The sequence below is a fragment of the Lonchura striata genome, chromosome 2, assembly GCF_050655825.1.
Source record: "Lonchura striata isolate lonStrDom1 chromosome 2, ASM5065582v1, whole genome shotgun sequence".
Classification (NCBI taxonomy): Eukaryota; Metazoa; Chordata; class Aves; order Passeriformes; family Estrildidae; genus Lonchura; species Lonchura striata.
In genome coordinates, this window is record NC_140704.1 from 83,216,841 (window position 1) to 83,238,822 (window position 21,982).

General features: G+C 42.1%; 2 protein-coding genes across 3 annotated transcripts in view; one reads left to right on the plus strand and one right to left on the minus strand.

Annotated features, from left to right (window-relative positions):
* Positions 1–13,007, minus strand: part of LOC110469822 (uncharacterized) — a 40,901-nt gene extending 27,894 nt beyond the window's left edge. The window contains exons 1-2 of the mRNA XM_085571675.1: positions 12,921–13,007; positions 9,496–9,603 (exon numbers count right to left, since the gene is read on the minus strand). The gene's annotated coding sequence lies outside the window, so the exon portion shown is untranslated. The remainder of the gene's footprint in view (positions 1–9,495; positions 9,604–12,920) is intronic.
* Positions 11,966–21,982, plus strand: part of ANKH (ANKH inorganic pyrophosphate transport regulator) — a 105,993-nt gene continuing 95,976 nt past the window's right edge. For both annotated transcript variants that reach the window (XR_014952782.1, XM_021528938.4), the window contains exon 1: positions 11,966–12,605. Coding sequence is in view for 1 of the 2 variants with exons in the window: in XM_021528938.4 (XP_021384613.1) it covers positions 12,510–12,605 (96 nt within the window). In the remaining variant the exon portion in view is untranslated. The remainder of the gene's footprint in view (positions 12,606–21,982) is intronic.

Consider the following 21,982-nt stretch of genomic DNA (forward strand, 5'->3'; position numbering starts at 1 on the left):
CTTCAACACGTGAAGGACAACTCCAGGTCAAATGACCCCATGGCAGTTTTAACAGCCCATGGTGTTTCCTGCATGCATGAACAATTTCATGGACTATAAGAGACCACACTTCCCATGTTCACCCATATCCTGGCAAGATTACCATCTCTGCTCCAGACAGCCACAGGAGATCAAGCCTCCGGTCATAGCCAAGGGTGCAACCAAAATTGGAAGATTACTACCAACAATAGCTATCACAGAATTTCCCATATGCTGTGTTAGCAAACTGAACCAAAAATGTGTTTATTTTTCAACAAAGGAAGCTTGTCGTAGACATGAGACAAACTTGATAATTAAAAGATAAGTTAATTTTAAGATACTTTGTTCCTGGTTATGCAGTAAAAACATGACAAAACAATCAAGGTAACAGCTGATCAGGGCAGAACAAAATCTTAATGTTAACAAAGCAAAAACATCCCTCGGGGGAAAATAGCAAACACCTTAATTTATATTTTTTCATTTAAGAACCAAACAGAAAAACAGTTTAATGTGGTTTATCTGGACTATTGCTTATATACCAGAAGTACACAAAGAAATTTAACTCAATACATAAGTAAAAATAAAACCAAAATATTCTGGGTTTTGCTTGTTTATGCCTTCATTCCAGAGATGCCCAGATGTGTATGAGGAATAATGAAATGCTAGGAAGAAGTATCAAGCTTTGTTCAGTGAATTTTGATAGGACTGGAAGTGTCAGACCTATTGAAAAATACAAAATACTTAGTTAAGTTTCATACAGAGCATTAATAAAGATTTTAATGAAATCTGGCACCCCTGAATGACCTAATCAGTTCTGTATTCACATCTGGAAAAAGTGGGAATCTGATGGAAGAGTTTGATATATGTTAGTAAATATTTCTATACTCAAAATAAAACCAAGAATTTGAGTTAGTAGAGAACTTGTTACCAGTTTCAGGTGATTTGCTCTTGAAAAAGAAATGTTAAAACACTTTTTTTTTTTTTATGCTAAAATACTGCTTGATAGAGTAGCAAAAGAGAGATCAATCTCAGAAGAATGATATGATTAGTGTGATAAGCGGGACTATAAGAGGCAAAATACTGGGATATAAATCTCAACTCCATCTCCTCAGGGCAACTGTACACCTGTATCTCCAGTTACTTCAGTGATAACATGCTGTGTACATAGAGGCCTTAGGGTTAATCATTTAAAAAGCAAATAAAATAATAAAAGTAAATGTCAAGCTTTGTTATCAAGCAACAAGTCTGCTTGAGGATCACATATACACAAATACCAAAGTTTCATAATTATGGATTTCCCTCTCAATAGCTAATCTAGCCTACACAGATAATTATCATCAGCCAAGATCTGAAAGCACATTTTGGGGATCTGATCACTATGAGCAAGTGATCAGCTCCAAATTTAATGTTACACATAACTACTTCCCCTCAACCTCGAAGTTCAGCACAAAGCTTCCAGAGGGATTTTTCTGTCACATTCTCAAACATACTAAGGAACTGCTCTTCCACAATGCTGAACTCCCTTGCCCAGTTTAGTCCATATTTTCATGCCAAGGAGGAAGACTCAAAACCCAGCGAAAGTATGCAAAAAAGCACCAGAAGGAACACTTGCTCTGCTAATCCCCTTCCACAGAAGCCACCAGCAGTGGATCATGAACACTCAGTGACAGAGAAACCCCACAGCACTGCATTCCTTTCCTCTACTTGTGCTAATTCTCACAGAGACACGACTGTAGCATGGTAACTATTAAGTGAGTACCTGAAATGTCACATGCATTGCACCATAAAATAAAATTTAAAAAAATATTTGTCTATACTAAAACTTGTAAGTATAAAAATGGAGGAACAAGCAGCAATTGCTGGCTTCTGGTGACAGGTCTTAGTTTGCCACGGAGACTTGCAGGCAGCACAGTGATGTGTTTGCTCTCACACTACAAAAGCAATTATTTTTCAAAAACAAATCACTTTACATTCTGGAGCTATATAAATAATTAAAAATTTGCCAAAAACTAAATTTGCCAAAATATATAAGCACAACACTCTACAAAATTAAAGACTCTGGACTATGCAAGAAGTTTCAGCTCAGAGCACATTTGGAAACCTCATCATTTTGTCCAAAGGATTTCTGAACCCTAAGGACCTCAACTCAGCTAGAAGATCAAATGGCAGGAACCTGGGGTTGGAAAATTACCTCATGGTACTTGTAACATCTTCCACTATAAAAGCTCCACGTTAAAAGAAATTGTTTAGGGAGTTGACATGATATGAATCAAAGAATGCTTACATTTTACAGGGAGATTAATCTTCAGGCAAATAGCATTGATTCTAACTTTGTATTCCCAGGGCTTCATGTCAGTCAAACAATGTTCATGGGTTTGTTTTTTGTATACGCCTTTTATCTGCACTAAAAGCTCACAGGGATCCATTACACCTTTATGAACACCTAATTTGAATTTTTCCAAGACTTTTGCATAAGTTAGTAAGCAGGTAGAAAATATCTAAAAACTGGGGGGGGGGTGGGGGGGGGGGAAAGACACTTATAATTTTTTTTTTTTTCAGTTTATTTAACAATAAAATTTTTCAGTCTCAGTTGTTATAGGTCATATTTAGCTGATTGGAGGCAGTCTGATACTCTGCTGTCTGCCAGTTCATCTATTTGTCCTTGCCTGACATTTTTTAAGGTATCTGACCACCTTCAACTATTTTTTGCTAGAGGAGAAAAAGCCTTGGAAAACCTTCTGAGTTCTTCATGAATTAGAAGTTAGGCATTTGGGAGTTGTAAGAGCACACGATAAACAAAATTTTCTTTTCTAGGCATTCAAAAATGACAGATAGCTTCCTGCTTGAAAGAAAACCAGGCTTTACTGGGAAAACACAAACTTGGAAAACCTTGAAATAAATAGCAGCAGAAGAGTCTGACATCCTTCAGAATATACTGCTAAAAGTCCTGATCCAATCTGCTACAGTCTACAGTGAGTAGATAGAAAAGGATTCCTTCTTCATCCTGAGGAAGACCAGACTCAGTGGATATCAGGTGAGTGGGAAATAAATATGTTGCCTTTGATGGATATTTGTCTTTGAGGATTGCACATTCTAATCCATCTGGAAAGAGAGACCTCCATACAATTCAGGCACTAGACCATGGTGCCTGTGACATCTGCTACCTGTATGGCTTAACATCTGTCCTTGCTAACACATTCATTCACTGCTGGCTGTTTGTTGCAGCAATGCCAAACAGGTCTCTCATTGAGGTATCATCCTTACAGAATCTGCATTTCAAAACACCTTTCACATGGTGCCTTTTCCTGTCTTTAGCAAATAAGAAAAACCATCAGACCACTAACAAAAATAACATTCTAAACTCCAGACTACAGTGAGTACCACAGCATCCTTCAGAAAACTTGAATCTATTCTTCTCAGCAGGGCTGATCTTAAACAGTAAGGTACCATCAATGCAATCCTGACCCACTGCTTTCACATATTCTTGGACTGATGCCCCAAAATTACTGTCTTCCCCTACATCCCTATAAGAAGCTGCTTCTTCCCCGTCCTACCAAGTTTCAGGCCTTTAACCTCATCAACTACTCAAGTTCAGCTCCCAGATCCTGAGAGGCAATGCCATTACATCCAGCAAAGGCAAGATCCTTTGGGGAAAATCAATTATTTACCCTGGTGTCATGCCATAAATTCACGGCAGAAGAAACAAAGCACTGCATCACTGGTTTTACCACTGAGCTCCACCCATGCAGGCAGAAGATGAGGTTATTGTTGTCATTGCCACTGACCAAACAAGCCCTGCTGCAATTGCGAGGCTCGTTTTGATTTCCTCACTCTCCTTCACCACCACTTCCAGCAGATCCTCATTCCCTTGCACCCAGAGCACAGTGATGGCTTTCTGTGGAGCTCTCTGGTGTTGCTGAGATGTCTCTGCTGTTGGGATGCATCTGGGCAGCTTAATCCAGTGGCCAAGCTTCAAAGGAGGAGCATTCCCAGCTTCTTTCCATAACAACAAAGGTTTCCCAAACACACCAAGCCCACCCTGTCACATGTGGTTTCTCTACTACCTCCTTCCACCTGCTCTTTCCTCCAATCCATTGCACAGCTGCTGGATGGAGGACAGAGGAGGCATTTTTGCTAGAAAAGAAAGGAAAACATCATGATCAGCTGCTGAATACATTGGTGGGTCTGGAACTTGTCTACACCAAATTCTTTGTGGTTCATGACAATTGAGACAACACACTTGTTACTTTTAGTAAGAAATACATTCAGTGTACAATTTTTACTTCCAGTAGTAAATGAGAAAATAAATTCTGTTTTACTCCATTGAATATGACTCACCTTTTTTGCAATTTAAGGTAAAAACATGTTAATCTGAATTCTCATAGCCAGAAAAGACTGTGCTACAGTGTCTTTTTCTAAGTGTGCTAAGATAAGCCTCTTTTTTTAGGTTTATCTTACCACAATGGGGTTCAGCTAATAGTCTCATTCCACCCACATGAAAGAAACAGTTCTTTGACTTTATCCAGATACAAATACACCTGGTTTAGATGGTAAGTTGGAGACTGGAGAACTTAACAAACTCAATTCACTGAACCCAAAAAAACAGACAAACAATTGAAAAGTTTGATAAGCTAACTCAAAATATTTTATTTTCATTGTCCTAGAAAGAATGTGAATTCTATTAATGAATTATCCAGAATGGAAGGTAGAGCGATTTTGAGAGAATCCCACCTAAGATAGTTCATGCCTATATGTAAATGGTAGCCAGTGCTGTGCCTAGTTTCTTTCTTTCTCTTCATAATACTGTTTTGAAACTAGAGAAAAAATTGACAGCATACTGTTGGAAGAAGAGAAAATGCCAATAACTATGTCATTCATCATCTTTCATGAAACAAAAGATTTCTACACTCCTTTAGCAGGTTTACAGGTGCTCTCATAGCAGTCTTGAAAGGAAGTACAAGAAAGTACCTGAACATTATATAAATCTCAAACTCATCTTTATATCATAGATTCAAAGAATCAGAGACTAGTTTGAGTTGGAAGAGACCTTTAAAGGTCACCTAGTCCAGTCCCCTGCAGTAAGCAGGGACATCTCCAACAAGATCAGGTTGCTAAGAGCCCCATCATGCCAGACAATGACTACAGGGAAAGGGTGATATCCACCACCTCTCTGGGCAATCTGCTCCAGTGTTTCATCACCCTCATTGTAAAAAGAATTTATTCCTTATATCTAATCTAAACTGACCCTTTTGTATTTTAAAACCATTACCTCTTGCATTTGATAAAGACAAAATTTATCACTGGAGAACTTCTGCTGAAATGTATACTCAGAGGATACTGCCTTTAGGCATGCATACACAATAGCATTTTCAGCCCTTCAATACACTAATAAATAATGCTTATGCATTTGCATATTACTGAATTCTCACAAATACATTGCTAACTCATTAGTTTACTACAGGCTCTGTATAGGCTATTCTATGGTTTTCTTTGGTAACACAGAAGCCATGTTTGGCAAGACACATATTCAGGATGGACTGAGGCCCTTCTAAATAAAACTGGAGAGGGGGAAATATTGCAAGCTTATAAGTGCATATTTCTGAAACATTTAAGCATATTCTCAACAATTAATCAAACAACTGAGCTCTACACAAAAGGATATTGAATACAAGAGTTTATAATGCAAAATCACCATCTCCTCCCACAAGTTTTAGTTAAATGGCATTCAATTGCATCAATAATCTCCAAATAGCTCAAGTCCGGTATTGATTACTGTTTTAATAAAACACAAAGCTATAAAGGTTGACTTTTGCAACAGTATACGGTTGGTGGCATTGCGTGTTATTAAATTTCATATACACCATAGCAAGTGAAATTACATGTCGACATTTTACTGAGAATCAAATAGGCTACAAAAAGTACATCCTAATGCTCAAAGCAAAGATGCCAAATCTAAAGTTAAAAATGGGTTCTGAATTCCAGGCAAATCCACATTAATAAATTTGAATTTATTAACTAGAAATAAGTCTTAGAAAATATTTTAAATTATTTATTGCATTTTTTCAAAATGTTTGAATGCCCAAGTTATAACCATTAAATAAACTAATTTATAAATAAGGCAATGTAAAAACCTACACAAAATTCACTAAGATTTAAGATAAATGATTTAATTTCTTCCATGCTGAGAAAATGCAACATTTGTACATATTTGCTTTGACAAGGAGAAAGTTTTTTTCCCCTCCAATCATGAAACAATGCTGGAGCCTCAGCCTGATGTGAGGGATGCAATTTCCTCTGTAGAATGCAATGTTTATAAGCATTCCGGTCCCTCAGGACCCCAGATACCATGCTACAAGCCTTTGAGAGACAGAAATCTTTAACTCAGGCAGCACCTGGTCCAGTTAGCCTTCTGCAATGCCACATTTACATTAACACCACTCCCACACTGAGGAATGAGCTGTTTGGATTAATCAGCCAAGAAACAGCACAGCATCGCTGCTTTAGTGAGCAGGGCTGCAGCTGGGCATCCCTGAGCATCCCCACTGGCAGCTCGAGCCCAGCTGCTCCTACCAGCTCTCGCGTGTCAGGGGTGCTGCAGAGTCACGTGCCCCAGGTTGCATCAGAAAAAGATACAGTTTTGGAGTCAGAACACAAGCCCAAAGAACACTAATAACCCAGTGCCACAAGTGATGCATACAGCTGGGATTACCCCAGGCTGTGAACTGAGTGAGCCATGGAACAGACAACGTTGCAAAGATAGGGGATACAGAGCCAACACTCACAGGTGCTCAGTGGCAAAGGCACATCCTGGACGAGACCCCCACTGCAGGTGACCAAAGGCAGCACTTTGCGTCTCATCCGAAAAACAAGTCAGGCACTACTGAGAAACCCAGGTCTCCTAGTGCCACTGAAACCCAACATAATTTTTATCTTGTTCTACCAAGAATTAATAGGAAACTTCTTCTGTGTTATTAGCTGGGAAACAATTTTGCCTGAAACTGCCACTAGGGCGCTTGTGCCAGCCAAAAAAGAAATACATGGGTTTCCTGCAGGGACACTGTCCTTATCATCTAACTTGACAAGGCAGCTGCGTCCAGAGCAGACTGGTCTCAGAAAAGTGGCATAGGTTAGTTGTAAAGACCATTTTTATTCTTCACACAGAGATGCAGCTTAATCAGAACTGTATTAGTCAGACACTTGTCTGACTGACAACCCAATTGCTTTGGCTCTTTTCTGATCTTTCAGTTCAACCCTACCAATTCACAGAATAAAATGCTACATAAATATTGTTTTCCTGCAGCACACAACTCAAGAACCTAGCACCCCTTGATCCTAAGGCTGATGCACAAGGACTGAGACAAGGAGAGTTCCACTAACCCTGTGAGGTAAAGGCCTACTGCACAATTCACAGTGATTGTAGTGATTCAGGCTTTGCTGAGCCCTCATAAGAGAAAGTGTTGTGCCTCTAGCTCTCCTTTGTCCTGTCCTTTGCAGGAAAAGAGACATAGAAACAAGCTTTCTGCAGAACTCAGGTCCAGGGAAAGAAGGGAATCTTCAGTTGGGTCCTGAAGATACCTTACAACTGTGTGTCTGGGTCAGACCCCCAGAAAACTAGTGTGTAGAAGAATTTCTTTGTTTTTATTTCTCAACACTAAATGGGAAAGAGTATTTTGCACACAATACTTGCATTCTGAGCATTCCTTCAATAACATTCAGTCAGAGTTTGACAATATTTTTAAATTAAATAAATATTGAATTTTAAATATCTTATTGCTTTAACTACTGTGGTATAAAGAGCTGAAAATATGCATCAGACTCAGTTCCAACTTAACAGTTAAATTTGCAAGAGGCAGCTGTTTCTGGGGGAGGAATAACTCAAGACAAAAGCAGAATATGACTGTGGATATGTCCTTCCACTTTATCTGATAAGAGAAAAAGATGGTCATAATTTGATCTCTCCAAGCCCTAGGCCATTCAGGGACCAGAATCACTGGCCATTCTTTAGGCTGGGAAATCCAACTTATCTGTCCTCTTATGGGATGACTGGCTGACAAATTTTGTTATTTGCTGGTTTGAGTTTCTTACACAATGAGTAAGTTTAAATCACCAGATCATAAGAAAAAAAAAAAAAAAATCCTGTGTAGAAGAAAAGCTTTGAAAGAAACCCAGTAGCTCCAAAAAGCAGGGGTGACAGCTAAACAGCCAACTAGAGATAGAAAGCCCAAGCACAGTGATTTTAAAAATACCTGTTTTCTCTAGCAGGTAATTAGCAGTAGCCTCAAGAAGGAAAAAAGAAGCATGTTTCTGAAGCAAGGCAATACCACAGCAGGGCCCTTTCAAGATTCCTACCATGCATTTGTGGTAGGGGGCCTCCTTTAAGCTCAGGACAGCACTGGGACTCTAACACATTAAAGCCCAAGCACTGATCTTCATGTTGGATTTCTGACTGTGTGAGTAAAAGTAATGTGCACTGTCCTGATTCATTCTGCTACTGGGGACACCTTCAGGCTTTGCCCCCATTGCTTAAGCAGCAATTACATTTCACTACCAGGCACATGGGAGTTTTGTGATACCTTTCATCATTTATACACTGTAATACATTGCAGCACTGTACTCATATGGACTTCCCCTGTGAGATGGCTTTATTTGAGATACTCCCAGACCAGATGATTTTTCTGTAAAAAGCAGTGAGATTGTGGCTAATTATTTCCTGCTGTCCTCTCTTTTTTATTCCACTAAACAAACAGACAGTGTTTGGTATATGAGTAAGAAATGTTGCTTAACAGAAAATATGTTAGAAAGGAAATGATTACTAATCACTGCTTTTTGCCCAATACAGCTAAAATGACCTATTTCCTCAGCTCATCAGCTGAGCAAACTACTGACTTCAAGATGTGAGAAACCTTGTTCTTTGGTTGCAAACACCATTTTGTTTCTGTAATGAATTCAAGGAACAAATATGAGCTGGGCTGAAAGAGAAGCACACAAAAAACTACAGTCAGCCCAGAAAAAAAGACATTAATGGGAAGCAGAGAGAAAACCTAAAACATTGTCTAACAGTTTACCAAGTAGGTTTAATTATTTTAAAACATGGAACTCAAGAAAGCATCAGTTAGGTTAACACTTGCCCAGGACATTCCAGTACATGTAAGGAGGTAAAATGTAAAACTACTCTTAAAATAAAACTGTACTTCTTCAAGCAGCAGGAAGATAAAAAGTTAACCACAGTCCTCAGGTTGTCACCCTGATTCTTAAGACTTCCTAAAGCCTTCTGAGTTTACATTCCTTTGGAGAACTTTCCCACACAATTTCTGTAAACAACGTATTGTTTACATTCTTTTATGGGGGTGGAGAACACTTAATGTACTGGTGGTTTGTCCAATGTCTTTGGAGAGGTGGCCCATTCACTCTCCAATCCAATGTCACCCTTGGGAAGGTATAAAAGACAGAGTCAGATAATAAACATCCCTTTTTTACCTTGCAAGCAGCAGGTGGTCTGCGTTGTGCTTTCACATGTCCCACAGCGACATCAGGTGACCAATCAGATGACAATGAATTAAAGATGTAAGGGGCATCATTAATTATCTGGTGGAATTAAAAAGTATCAACCTTATGAGCACATAAAAAACCCACAAATGGATATACTTCTCTTATACTACATTAAACACTTGGTCTTTCTCAGTATTTTCAGGACTGAAAATGACTTTGGGACAAATAATCACTATGTATTCTTTATAGTTTGAACTGTGAGACACACAGTGTCCAAATATTTTGATTCAAAAAGCTTTAATTTTGGGTGGCTTGTTTTCGCCAGGAATTAGAGGAGGTAGTTGTCAAACATGATTTCATCTGGAATTTTCAAATGGCAAGTTAAAATCATATATTTACAAGTGGCTTTGGGGATTCCCTTTTACTTTTCTGACTCAAAAACAGCACTAAAGGTTTCTTTCCCCTAAAGAATCTCTCTAAACTGAAACAAGAGGCACACATTGCAAAGAAAGCATTTTAAAAGATTGAGTTAAAACAAATATTCTTCCACAAGTTGTTCTCAGAGCCATGGCAGGGAGGAATGAGCTCAATGACAATAAAATCTAGTCCTGACAGGAAGAAATTAGTTACTGGCAATACAGTTATCTAAAACCATACACATTCTCAGGCAGAATGCAATATTCAATTAATGCTTCAATATTTATCCAGCCTTGAGTTCAAAAGGCACAAGGCTTGCTTCAAAGAAAAGGACCTGCAACTTACACCTAAGCATACATAAAGGCTATGCCTAAATTGGCAGGGAATTGGGCTCAGTGCAAGCAAACAAGTAAAACAAGGAAGCTGGTGTTTCCTGCAGGGGAATGCCTCTTAGACATGCCTCTGCTTCTCAAAGGCTTTCTCCTTCAAGTCCAGCTTTAGTCATATTGGCTGGAGGATGAAATGTTCCCCCTCACTGGACATGGTTCGAAGATGTCCGATGGATGAACCACCGGTCCATCTGGAGATGATTGCTCTCCCTTAGGATGATGAAGAGTTGGTGCTGTTAATCCAAAGACACTCTTAGGCAAACAACTTCTGCTTCCCTCTTGTCATTTCATGGTCCTCTCCTGTTTTCCCCTGCTTCACTCCAGGACACCATGCCTTGGTCCTCTCCTGTTTTCCCCTGCTTCACTGACTAGGACACCATGCCTGTGGCATTGTAAGTGATCTACAGGATGAAGGCAGGTTTGCTCCCTTACAAGCATTTAAGTTTGCTTCTCTGTGCTCACAATGATGGCTGCTCCAGCTCAAGGGCTGCTAGGTGAGACAAATTCCAGCTGTAGGAGGGAAAAAATCTCAAGCACAACTGGGGCTGATTTTGCCAAAACACTTCAGGAGTCAGGGGCTTTTTTTCTCCAGCCCCACCCCACAGCCTGTCATCCGCCTACCAGGGATTTTCAGAGCTCTCCTCCTGTTGACTCTCCAAATATGTGGAATGGTGCTTGGTCACGTGATCATTTTAATAGAATTGTCTTTGGGAGAGGGAGGCTTTGCAGCACTCCTCCGTTGGCCACTGGTCCTCTGAGGATCAGATAAAGGTATCTGGCTCCTCATAGGGTTCCCACCTTCCCAAAATATTTGCTAACTCTCCTTGATGGGGGCAAGGGGAAGATAGCACTATAAACCTAAATGACCCAGTGAAACTCAATTACAACCAAAATTTGGAACCATCTTGCAAATTTGAAAATTTTGATAAACTTCTGCAAGTTGTGCAGAAGAGGGTTGCCTTCTCATCTTTCTCCCACCCTTAGACTGGCAAAACCTCGTGGTTTGCCACGGCTCCGGCTGAGAAGGCATCCGGTGCCCCAGCCAGCGAGGACCCTTCAGCAAGTTCCCTTGGGCCACAAGCGCATTCCCTTGCTCAGAGCTCAGGCAGAGATCTTGAAAGACGAATCTGTTACACTTCCAAACGTTCAACATTTATTTATTTCAGGTTTTTGACCAGAAGAGCTGTGGGTCAGACACCCTGGCCGATGCCTCATTCAAGACCCCCACCTCTCCTGCAGCTGCAGGAGTGCCGCTGCCCGAGGCCCGAAACCCACGGCCAGGGAACGCCTTCCTTTGCCCGCGGCTGCACGAGAAGGCGTGCGGGATGGGGGGAAACCCAGGGCTCCCATCAGGCCCCAGGGGGATTAAGGGGTGCGGACAGGTGCCGAGCCCGGCCCAGCTCCGCCACGGCCGCGGGGGGGGGGGCGCGGCGCGGCCGCTCCGGCGTCGGGAGGAGCCGCTCGGTGCCGCTCTTTCTCCCGCCGCCGCCGCCGGTCTGCGACCGTGTGTCAAACCCACGTGCTTCGCCAGCCCGCGCACCCGGAGCGGCGCCCCGCGGCCGGGCCCCGCGCCGCCCCGCACGGCACCGCCGCCGACGGCCGCGCCGAACGCGGCCTGCGCCCTCCCCGCAGCGGCGACGGGGAGGAGGAGGAGAGGGAGGAGGAGGAGAAGGAGGGCGGTGTTTCCCTGCGCGGCGCCGCGGCCGTCGCCCCGCCGCCGGCGAGCGTCAGGCGAGGGGGGGTGGGGGGCCCGGCCCTTCCCGTGGCCCCCGCGCCCCGAGGATGGCAGCGCTGCCCGCACGAGTGGCTGGCGGCGGTGTCCCTCCTCTTTTTTTTTCCGGCAGCGGAGGCGGCAGCGGATCATTGTTGTGTGGGAGGAGGGCGGCGAGGATGGACTTGATCTCTCGGGTCTCCTGCTAAGGCGGCAGCACAGCGCGCCCCGCCGCCCAGCCAGCGCCGCGCCGGGCAGGGAGGGACCGGACAGGCCCCCCGCCCGCTCGCCGGCTCTTTATTTTTAGGGGGCTCTGCTGCTTTTCCCCTCTCCCTTATCTCCCCCCACCCCCTCCCCGCCCGCACACACGCACAGGAACACGCACACACCCTCCTCCGGTGCCCTTTCATCCTCCCCCCGCTCCGTTCTCCTGCACTGTCTCCTGCCGCGGCAGATGCGCCGCGGGTCACCGCGCAGCTGGGACTATGGTGAAATTTCCAGCGCTCACTAACTACTGGCCCCTGATCCGGTTCCTGGTCCCTCTCGGCATCACCAACATCGCCATCGACTTCGGAGAGCAGGTAAGGCAGCGCCTCTCCGGGACCCGCTCCCTCCCGCCCGCCCTCCCACAGCGCCGGGCTGGCGCGGTCGGTGCCTCCTCCGGGAAGGGACGGAGGGCCGAGCCGAGCCGTGTCGTGCCGAGCCAAGCGGGGACTGCGGCCCCTGCGCCGGCGGGGACAGCAGGCGGCCGGTGCCGGCTTGCCTGCCCCGGCGGCCGCCCGAGGCCACGGGCTGCCCCGCATTCCCAGGAGATGCCTGGGGAAAGATGGCAGGGTTTAGGTTGCTTTGGGGAATTTTTCCCCCTCGTATTTCAGGATTATATAATCTGAAATTACATAATGCATTGGCCGGGGGCTGGCAGCGGTTTATCCCCGCGCTGACACGGCCGCTCAGGTGCAGCAAACCCTAGAGCATTGCAGCGCGGGTCGGCGGCGTCCGGAGCGGGGCGCGGGGCGGGCGCCTCGGCTGACGCCGCCCGCTGCCGAAGGGGAGCCGCGGCCCCCCCGGCCCCGCTGCCGCAGCGAGAGCCCCGCCGCCGAGCCCCCGCCGCGGAATCCCGCGGGGAGCCGCTCCGCACCCCTCCGGCCAGCTGAGCCTCCAGCTGCACCCTGCCCCCGCCGGTCTTCTGTGCGCCTCAGCACTGCTGCGGTTCTCTAGCGAGCTTGGTGACCTAAGGCTGTCCCCTGACATGGGCACGGGGAAAATAGAAAATAGCTCGGTGTATCCGAACCCCCTGTCATCCTGTCTCCCTGACATGCCGCCACCACATTTCGTCCTCCCAGTCCCCGCTTGCTGCGTTTGCATTGAGAACCTGTTCAGGGCTTGACGCACCTGCTCCCCCCTGCCCGAACTAGTGCTCGTTTGCCACTGCACTGAGGCGTGGGGGAACCTCTGCTCTCACGTTTTGGAATTTATGACAATCCAGGCCCCGTCTTGTGTTAGGCTGCACTATAGGGGACCTGTCATTACATTTTTAGTAGAATGATATACACTACTACTTACTTGAAAGTGTTAAGCTGAGCAGCCACACAAGGTATTGCACCCCAAATAGCTTTATCCTTTGCCCTAAGTCTCTCAGTTTGGCTAAGAAGAATAGACACTTGCTCCTGTGCTTCTTGAGCAAAGAAACCAGAAAATTAGTGGTACTTTCAAGCATTTGTAAAGAAGAAAGTGAAAGGAAAAATACTACAGTGGGAAAAATAGCTAACAGTAATCATATGTTTGTCATGGCTGTGTCAATCGCATTTTGATTCCTAGTCCTTTAAATAAACCATGATATTAAAAAATATAATTTCATCCTTGTCTAACAACTATTAGCTTTCCCACTAAACCAGTCTTCTTTAAAACATACTGGGGGGGGAAGAGGGAAGGAAAATCTAAATATAGAAATGACAAAGGAAAAGGAGATTTAAATGCTAATAACTATGCCATGTTAATAAAATACAGTAGAAGTTAAATTGAAAGCAGTGCACTCAGGAAACTGAGTATGACAGGTGCTTTCACACAGTTTGCTACATACAAGGTCAGCTCAATTCAAGGTAAATGTCAGCCTATAAAAAAAACATCCCCATGGCTTCAGTGTGCTCTGAACCAGGATTTCAAAAATTTGCAAGTGATTTTGTAAGCAAGGGTCCTTCTGTCTGGCTGGGTACCAGTGACACAGGAGGGATATTAATCTGTGAATGATACATGTAAACACTTTAACAACTTTAACAGTGTTAGGGACAAAAATATCTTAGAAAATGTGTTTTGTTTAATAGCCAAGTTATAGGATTGGCTTTTCAGGAGAGTTGGGTTTTATCCCTTGTCTCACATGGCTGCCTGGGGAGATATTTAATTGAAAGGGGAGAAATCCAGTCTGCTAGAAGTCTAGCTTCTTTCAGGAGCAGAAACTGGAAAGACAGTTTTTTTACCAGCCTTACCTACGTGGAAATCAGGAAACTGAAGCAGCAGGGACAAAGCTACTCCATGTCTGAAGGGTTCATCATACAGACAAAAAGACTGATTTTATTTTGCTCTATGTAATACATGAAGTAACTTTTTGCACTTGTACTACGTTACTGTTGGACTTGGGAGACTGAAAGTACGTTGACTTGCTGAGCCAGTCACCCTTCTGCTTTAAATTTAAAAAAAATGCAATAATTTTAATGTGAAAGATGAATGGAAGCAACATAGAAGAATGGGTATGCCAACAGATAGCTCTGCAAAGGCTGCAGTACCCCCTCCTTTGAATGTATACTGCAGAAAACACAGATTTCTAAGAATGATAAGGGAAGGAAAATCTGCATGAAGGAACATTACTTGCTCTAGACAATACTGTAAAAGAGACAGGAGAAATGCAGGTCAGAAGAAAGAAAATTAGGGAGAGAATGGAGCTTGCCTGACCAGTGTAGAAGAGATGTGTAAGAAATTCTGTAAGTCATAAACTCTTTTGATATATGGTATTCATACATTGTTCCCTCAAGTGGGGAGAGTATTTGGAAGTAGAGCATTCAAAGCACAGCTTTCTTAGCAAAGCCTTATACTATTAGATACCTCAGATGGAAAAGTGAGAAACAGAGAGAATTACATCTTTTTTTTCCTATTACCTTGAGAGTCTTTTTTGTGTGTTGAGTAGTTGTAGTCAATAGCAAACATCACTAGAAAATTTCCAGATCCCTGGTATGCAGCTGCCTCTAGGTTTCTTGCTAGGTTAAGGGAAATTTACAGTAAGGCTAAAGATTGTTTGCAGAACATAGGTTAAGGCTGTCATCATTGCCCCATATAAGATGCTTGGTATGGCAAGTGTGTTTAGTTTACAGGAAGTAAAAAATGCTGGCACAGTGCTTAAGAACTAATAAGCTCAGCTCCTGAAGTCACTTCCAGAACCGCTACAGCCAGTGAAGAGCCTCCTGTTGACCCTGGACGCTAATCAAACAATACCTTCGGACAAGACTATATTACAGTTACTCCAATCTAGTGAGCTGACCTCATTTCTTCACCTCATAAAGTCTCTCACACAAATACCTGACTTTTGTTCCTCTACTTAAAAAGATAGTCCTGATACATGACCAGGTAAATTACCAGAGAGATAAACCATTTCTAACTTACTTTCTTGATTTCCTTCTGCAACCTGTTTCCAGTTTATTTGCAGTGCTACATGGCTTTAGTGAAATTAAATACTACATACCTTTCTTCTTAAAAGTACGGCCTTCAGGAAAATAGTCTCAAATATTTTGACTAAATATTCCTTCTCCACTCAAAGCTGTGTCTCTATGTGCTCATATGCACACATCTATATATATTTTTTTTTCTCCAGGTATATCCATGCACACACAAATACACATAACAGAGCATTTTCATCCCAATAGTTTAACAGCACCAGAAGAGAGATAGTCTCTTTTATTCTACCATTGAGAGGAGTTTTCAACTCTCAACATCTTACCCTGTGATTAACAATAATTATTGTTGTATGTAGAACTCAGTTGCTGAAAAGTCAAGTTTGCATTAAAAGTTCTGGCTCCCTTGAAAAATGTTGGATGCACTTGTTTAGGAAAAAATAAATAAATGCCTCCCATGTGATGGAGAGCAACACAACCTCAAACAACTCAACCAGCAAATAACAGCATTGCTACTCATGGGCTCAAAAATCCATCACCACCCACATCACTTTTCCTTTTAACACAGTTCCAGAGCTGCTGACATATATTCTGGTGGCCTGACTTGTAACATAAATGTGCATTTATATCAGCATTTTTACAAAGGGGGTAAGCTGAGGTGTGCATGAATTGGCTAACTTTGTCAGAAGCACAGACTCAACCCTAGGCAGCACTAAATACAGTTTGCAAGCATGGTTAGTAACTCTCTCTGATGCTCATGGAGTGGCAAAGGCCAGGCAGAGAGCAGTTTTTCAATCTCAAGGCCTGTTTGCAGTAGTCCCTTAATTATCAACGGGAATGCTAGGAGTGTTTTTTTGTTTGGGGATTTTTTTTTTCAACTTTGTAGTTATCATGTAGCCAGCCCCTGCATCATTAGTTTGTGTCCCTTTCAGTAGCTGTTGGCCGAGCTGTTTAGGTGCCAACATAACTTATGTATGCATCCATGGTGTTCAGTGGCTTGTGGATCCTTGGAAACTAAAACCAAGCAAGCACAGCCCTGCTGCCTCTTTCTCCAAAGGGCACTCTGGTCCCTACAGAGAACTTGCCATACATTGCCCATGTGGTAGTGTTTGAGATCCAACAGACAAGCCATAAAGGAAATGCTAAGTGTTTTGGGTTCCAAATTATTTTGCAGTAATTGCTCATTTTTTTCTTGTATTTGGTTGGGTTTTTTGGATTTTTTTTTTACTTAAAAAAAGAAAGTTGCCAGAAAAGGAGAACAAGTCATGAATAATGTATCAAAAAGAATTAGTGAGCATATTGTCTGCCTATGCCATTTGCAAACTTGGTAGGGGGTTAAACATTTTGATTAATGCCTTATGAAGCTTGGTTTTGGGGTAAGCATTATTGTCTGGACATTCAAAACAAGTAATGGGTGAGTTCACATTCCCAGCTGTTCACCAGGGATTTGTGCCAAGTTGTGTAACCTTTCCATGGCACAGTTTCCCTGCCTTTGAAGTGTGCCTAGACACCTACCTGTATGTAGATGTAATGAAAATTCATTTGTCAGAAGCACTCTGAGATGAAAGGTGCTGTATGAGTGCAAAGTATTCCTGTTATTGATGTTGTAAGAGGTGAGGGACTTGTTTAAATTGTGTAGGACTTTGGTACCATATAAATAAGAAAGCTAACAGTGTCCTATAATTGGTGTACAACATGACTGTATATTATTACCACAACCACATTACTAATAGGGTAGGCTGACAGAAATGTCCTATTTATTTTAAATGAATGTGAACTACACAGCTTTTAAAATTAAGTTTAGATTAAACTATATTGAAGAAGGAAACATATACAGAGTATACTATCAACATAAATTTTTTGTTGTTATTATTTTCCATGGCATTATTTTGAAGTAGTTTCTCTTGCAGAATTCACAAGCCAAGTGGCCAGGGAAGTAGGTAGGAATGACCACTGAAGGATATCTAACTTTCCTGTTTAGAGTGAGTAAACCCAAGTGAGACCATCTGTGAAGGATTAAAAAACAAACTACACTCACCTGAAGTAGTAACTTTTAGGATCTATACCTCAGTGCTGTCTCCAGAGACTTTTCTGTAAGCAGTGCAGCTTTGCTTCCCTATGCGTGCCAGTCTGAGCTCTCCAATCCTGGCTCCTAAATGGTCATCTACCAAACTCTGGGGGTTTTCACACTAGTGCTAGATGGGCTCTAGACCACATGGACAGCTCTTGAGTCTGCCCAAGAGATTAATTAGGTTTATATGTCAGTGTTAGCACAGCGGGCGTTACACACCAAGCGTTGCATTCACCACTCACACAGAGCACTTGCTGGCATTTCGCAGCAAGCAGTGCATGCTGAGATCTGGGAAGAAGTCAAAGATCTCATAAAACATTTGCAGATAAAAGCCAAATCTCAACAAAGTGCTAATGTTCTTAAAGGTGACAAAGAGAGTCCTGGTAGTTAAACCAATATCTATTTGCATTTTATAGCACGCAAGGTACAAAATAAGCAGGTTATGAAGAGCACTGGGGCTATCACCGCTGGAGATTTCACATGGTACTAGAAATTATGAGAATGAACTTGCACTACTAATGAGGTGTCCATTCCCTGCAGTGCTCCATGTTGTTATACTGTAAAATACATGATCTTGGGCCAGGACCTATTTTGCTTAATTTGTCAGTACCTTCCTCTTTTTTATCCTTCTCTCTCCTTCATTCACAAAACCATCCAGTTCCCTTCCTCCCAACTCCCATGGCTGTGTCAGCTTGGCTCTAAGGACTTCTCTGGACTTTCGTATGCTTCACTGTTAACAACAAGCAGGTTTTGTACTTGATGATAACTATAAAGTATGTCTGAAGGCATTTGCTGTCTATAAAGCAGTAGAGAGAGCTTATTTCCAGGACAGGTTGGAAGGGGGAAGTGGAGGGGTGAGGGGCAACAACTCCATGCCGCACCAACCAGCCACTTTTTAATTAAGTAATTGAATTAATCTCAAAACTGAAATTTCAGATGATATTTTCCCACCAGGTTGCTGGAAAATAAAGCTTTGAGGTATTTGGGATGGAAATTACTCTCCCTGCTAGAAATCTAACTCATACAGTGGGAGACAAGGAACATTTACAACTTTGCCAAGCAGTCCCAGTTCCCAGTCTCTAAGCTGGATGGCCCTCGCTGGAGATATTCCACTCATAAATTCATTTGATATCCACTGGAAAAGGTGCATGGGGTAACCAAATATTTCTCATGCTTATTTCAGAGATAGGGAAATTGGCTTCTCCTCCCTATGCCAGTGAAAATCTAGAAGACTAAGACAACATCAGGAATTGAAATGAGGAGTTGAAAATATCCCAAGTCTAATTTTAAAACATGGGTTCAAAACTGAAATTTTGAAAGAGGTTTGAACCACTGTATTTTACATCATGTTGAGAAATCCCTGAAGTAAAACTTTTGGATGTGAAATGGACTGACCATTTGCTTTGTTTCTGGGCTTTTCTTGTTTATCTCTTTTTCCTGCCTTTTTCCAAAGCCAAGAAAGCTGATTTCTCTTCACATTTGCTTTGGTCTGAATGGATTTCTTTTTAATTATTGCTCATTTCACTGCTGCCTGAAGAAGTTGATTGTATACAAAGGCTTATATGACATGGCCAATCTTATGACTAAATATAAAGTGTCTTTTTATATTCAAAGAAGGCATATGCTCAAGGCTCTAATTCTGAAAGTGCAGATTCTATCTGTTCCTATATTGATCCTAGACAAGACATTTCTCCTTGTGAGTTTCATCAGTTCTAAAATTGTGATGTGTTTCACAAGGCAGTTACAAAGTATATTCTTTCATATTTGTAAAACATGGATGTAAGTTGTTGTATAAATAGAAAATTTAAATGTATCTGCCAGCTCATACAGAAAACTCCATGCATAAAAACTGAGCAACTTCAAACAGATTTTGCTTTTCAGCTACTTTGAGAAATCGGTGATGTTTTTAAATAACAGCTATTACTGCTGAGCTCAATTCCAGTTTAAATGACATATCAGAACATGTGTTTCTTTAAAAAATATGGGTAATTTTTAACTATCTTATATTTTAACTAGCTAATTTAATCATCCATTGCTACCTCATGCTCTTTGTACTTGGAAACCTATGGATTTTGAAGTAAGGGAAACAGGAATATTACTATGCAATTAAGATCATCAGATTGCACTTCTTTCTGCTTGCTTGATTTTCTACTGATATTGCTGTAGCTATGGCTTTAGATGCCACCACTGTCTTTTCAGATAACCATTAGATAGAAAATTAAAAAAGAACCACCATAAGAGATGTAAATGGCCTGTGCACTTTAGTGTCCAAAACAGCAAAGTTCTGCAGTTTTCCCATGTTCTGTCTCCTGTATGGTATCACCTCTTTCAGATTTTCCACAGGATGTCACTACCTTGCTATAGAGTTTTTCTGCATGTGCAGTTTTTCTTAATGAGTTCCCTCCCAGTGTAATAAAGAATAAAAGAGCCTGCGTGAAACATGAACTAAGAATAATTCCAGGTGTAAATATGCATTTTGTTCCAAAGAGGGCTGAAGTAGAGCACTGTTACTTGGAATAGCAGAGATGATTTCCGCAGCCTTTGCAAGAGCATTCTAAAAAAGGACAAAGGAAAAATACTGGAGAGTAAGGAGCAGTTTGTTGAAAAATAAGTGCCACAAGGGCGTGAAATCTCAAGTGCCATTTTAATTATTTTCCCAAAGATGATGCAAAAAATTCACTGTTCCTGTTTTGGCTGCAGTGTTGCTGTTGGAGAAAGGGTGGTCACTATTGCCCAACACATCCAGTTTGCTTTTCTGATGTAGTGGTTCAGCAAGAGTTCAGCTTTTAGAGCGGGAAGTGCATAAACTGCAAGACACTACTTATTATCAAATGTTTTGCTTCACATAGTATTTCTGCATTGTTAAGGCAGTTTTTTTTCAACTATTTTGTGTAGTGCAGAGAAATTTCACATGCATAGGAGCTAGAGAGCACGCATAGTTTTATATTTCTTCATTACCTGTTTCCAACTCTTTGTAAACGTTCTCTAAGGTACAAAGTTTTGTGAGGCTGAAAGCTCACTGAACCAAAACATGTGCCAGGCTGTTGGCTGACAAATACTTTTGAAAGGCATTTGGCTGGGAGATGATCTGTATTCTGGCCTTCTTACCTATGTTTTGCACTTAAATTAGTGAATGAAGTCAGATGCAGAGTGAACCTGAACTTTAAAGTGCTGGCATGATTATGTTCTTCAGCCTGTACTGGCTGAAGAATGCAGTGGTACCTGTCAGCCAGGACTGATTTTTTTCCTTCATCAAGTCAGATGTGCAGCTTGTGTAGTTGTAAGGGGTGCAACCACATCACCCAATGTTCTTCCTTTGTTTTTTTAAAGATGATATTTGACATCTACTTTCCTCAAAATGCAGGGTTTATGTCTAGATTTTATTGGGCTCTTTTCCCTGTTCACTCCCTGCTTACCCCTCCTTCCTTCTGCTGCATACCAGTGACCAATATCTTATTTTTGTAACCTCTGTGTTAGTATACAGTAACTGCTTTTCCTGTAGCTGTGGATAGTTACGGTGAGGTAGCTTCTGATCCACCCCTGGCATCTTCACTCCTCAAGACAAAGGCTTTTCTTGTCATAACATACCAATGTGCTTCTAGAATTTGGTAGCCTTTGATCTCAAATCTGCTGTCCTGCAGATGTAAGACAGACACATAAACAAGTCCATCATTGTCATTTTCTCTGTCAGCATCTTACCAATTAAAAAACTTTTAGGCCATTTGAAAAGAAAATTAATTGTTAGCAGCATCTTGGAGTGGGAAGACACTTCACATTTTTGGTTCTGTTCAGAGGGGAAAAGAATGTCAGTTACACAAGAGGAAAGATTATAGAAGTGAAGCATTTATAGCTTGGATGGGAGTTTGATAACCATCTGCAGTTGTATGAACTGTGGTGTGGTCATGAAGGAGAGGAAAGGGGAAATGAGGTTGGCTAGGTCACTGCTGTGGAGAAGAATTTGGGCAGGAGTAGTGAGAAAGATTGGGGTGGTAAACACAGTTTAAACTGAAAAGATTTCCAGATGATTTTCCAATTAAAAAGCAGATTTTCCCCTCTCACACTTTACTTCCTTCTAAAATGTGGCACAGGGAGTCCTGACCTTCAGACAGAATTAGGTGGTGGTGGTAGTGGTGTTTTACATGGGCTCAAATACAATGAGTTGCCAAAAAAAATTTTTTTTGATTACTGTAAAGTGATCACATGATGGATCAAACATGAAGATTTTCAG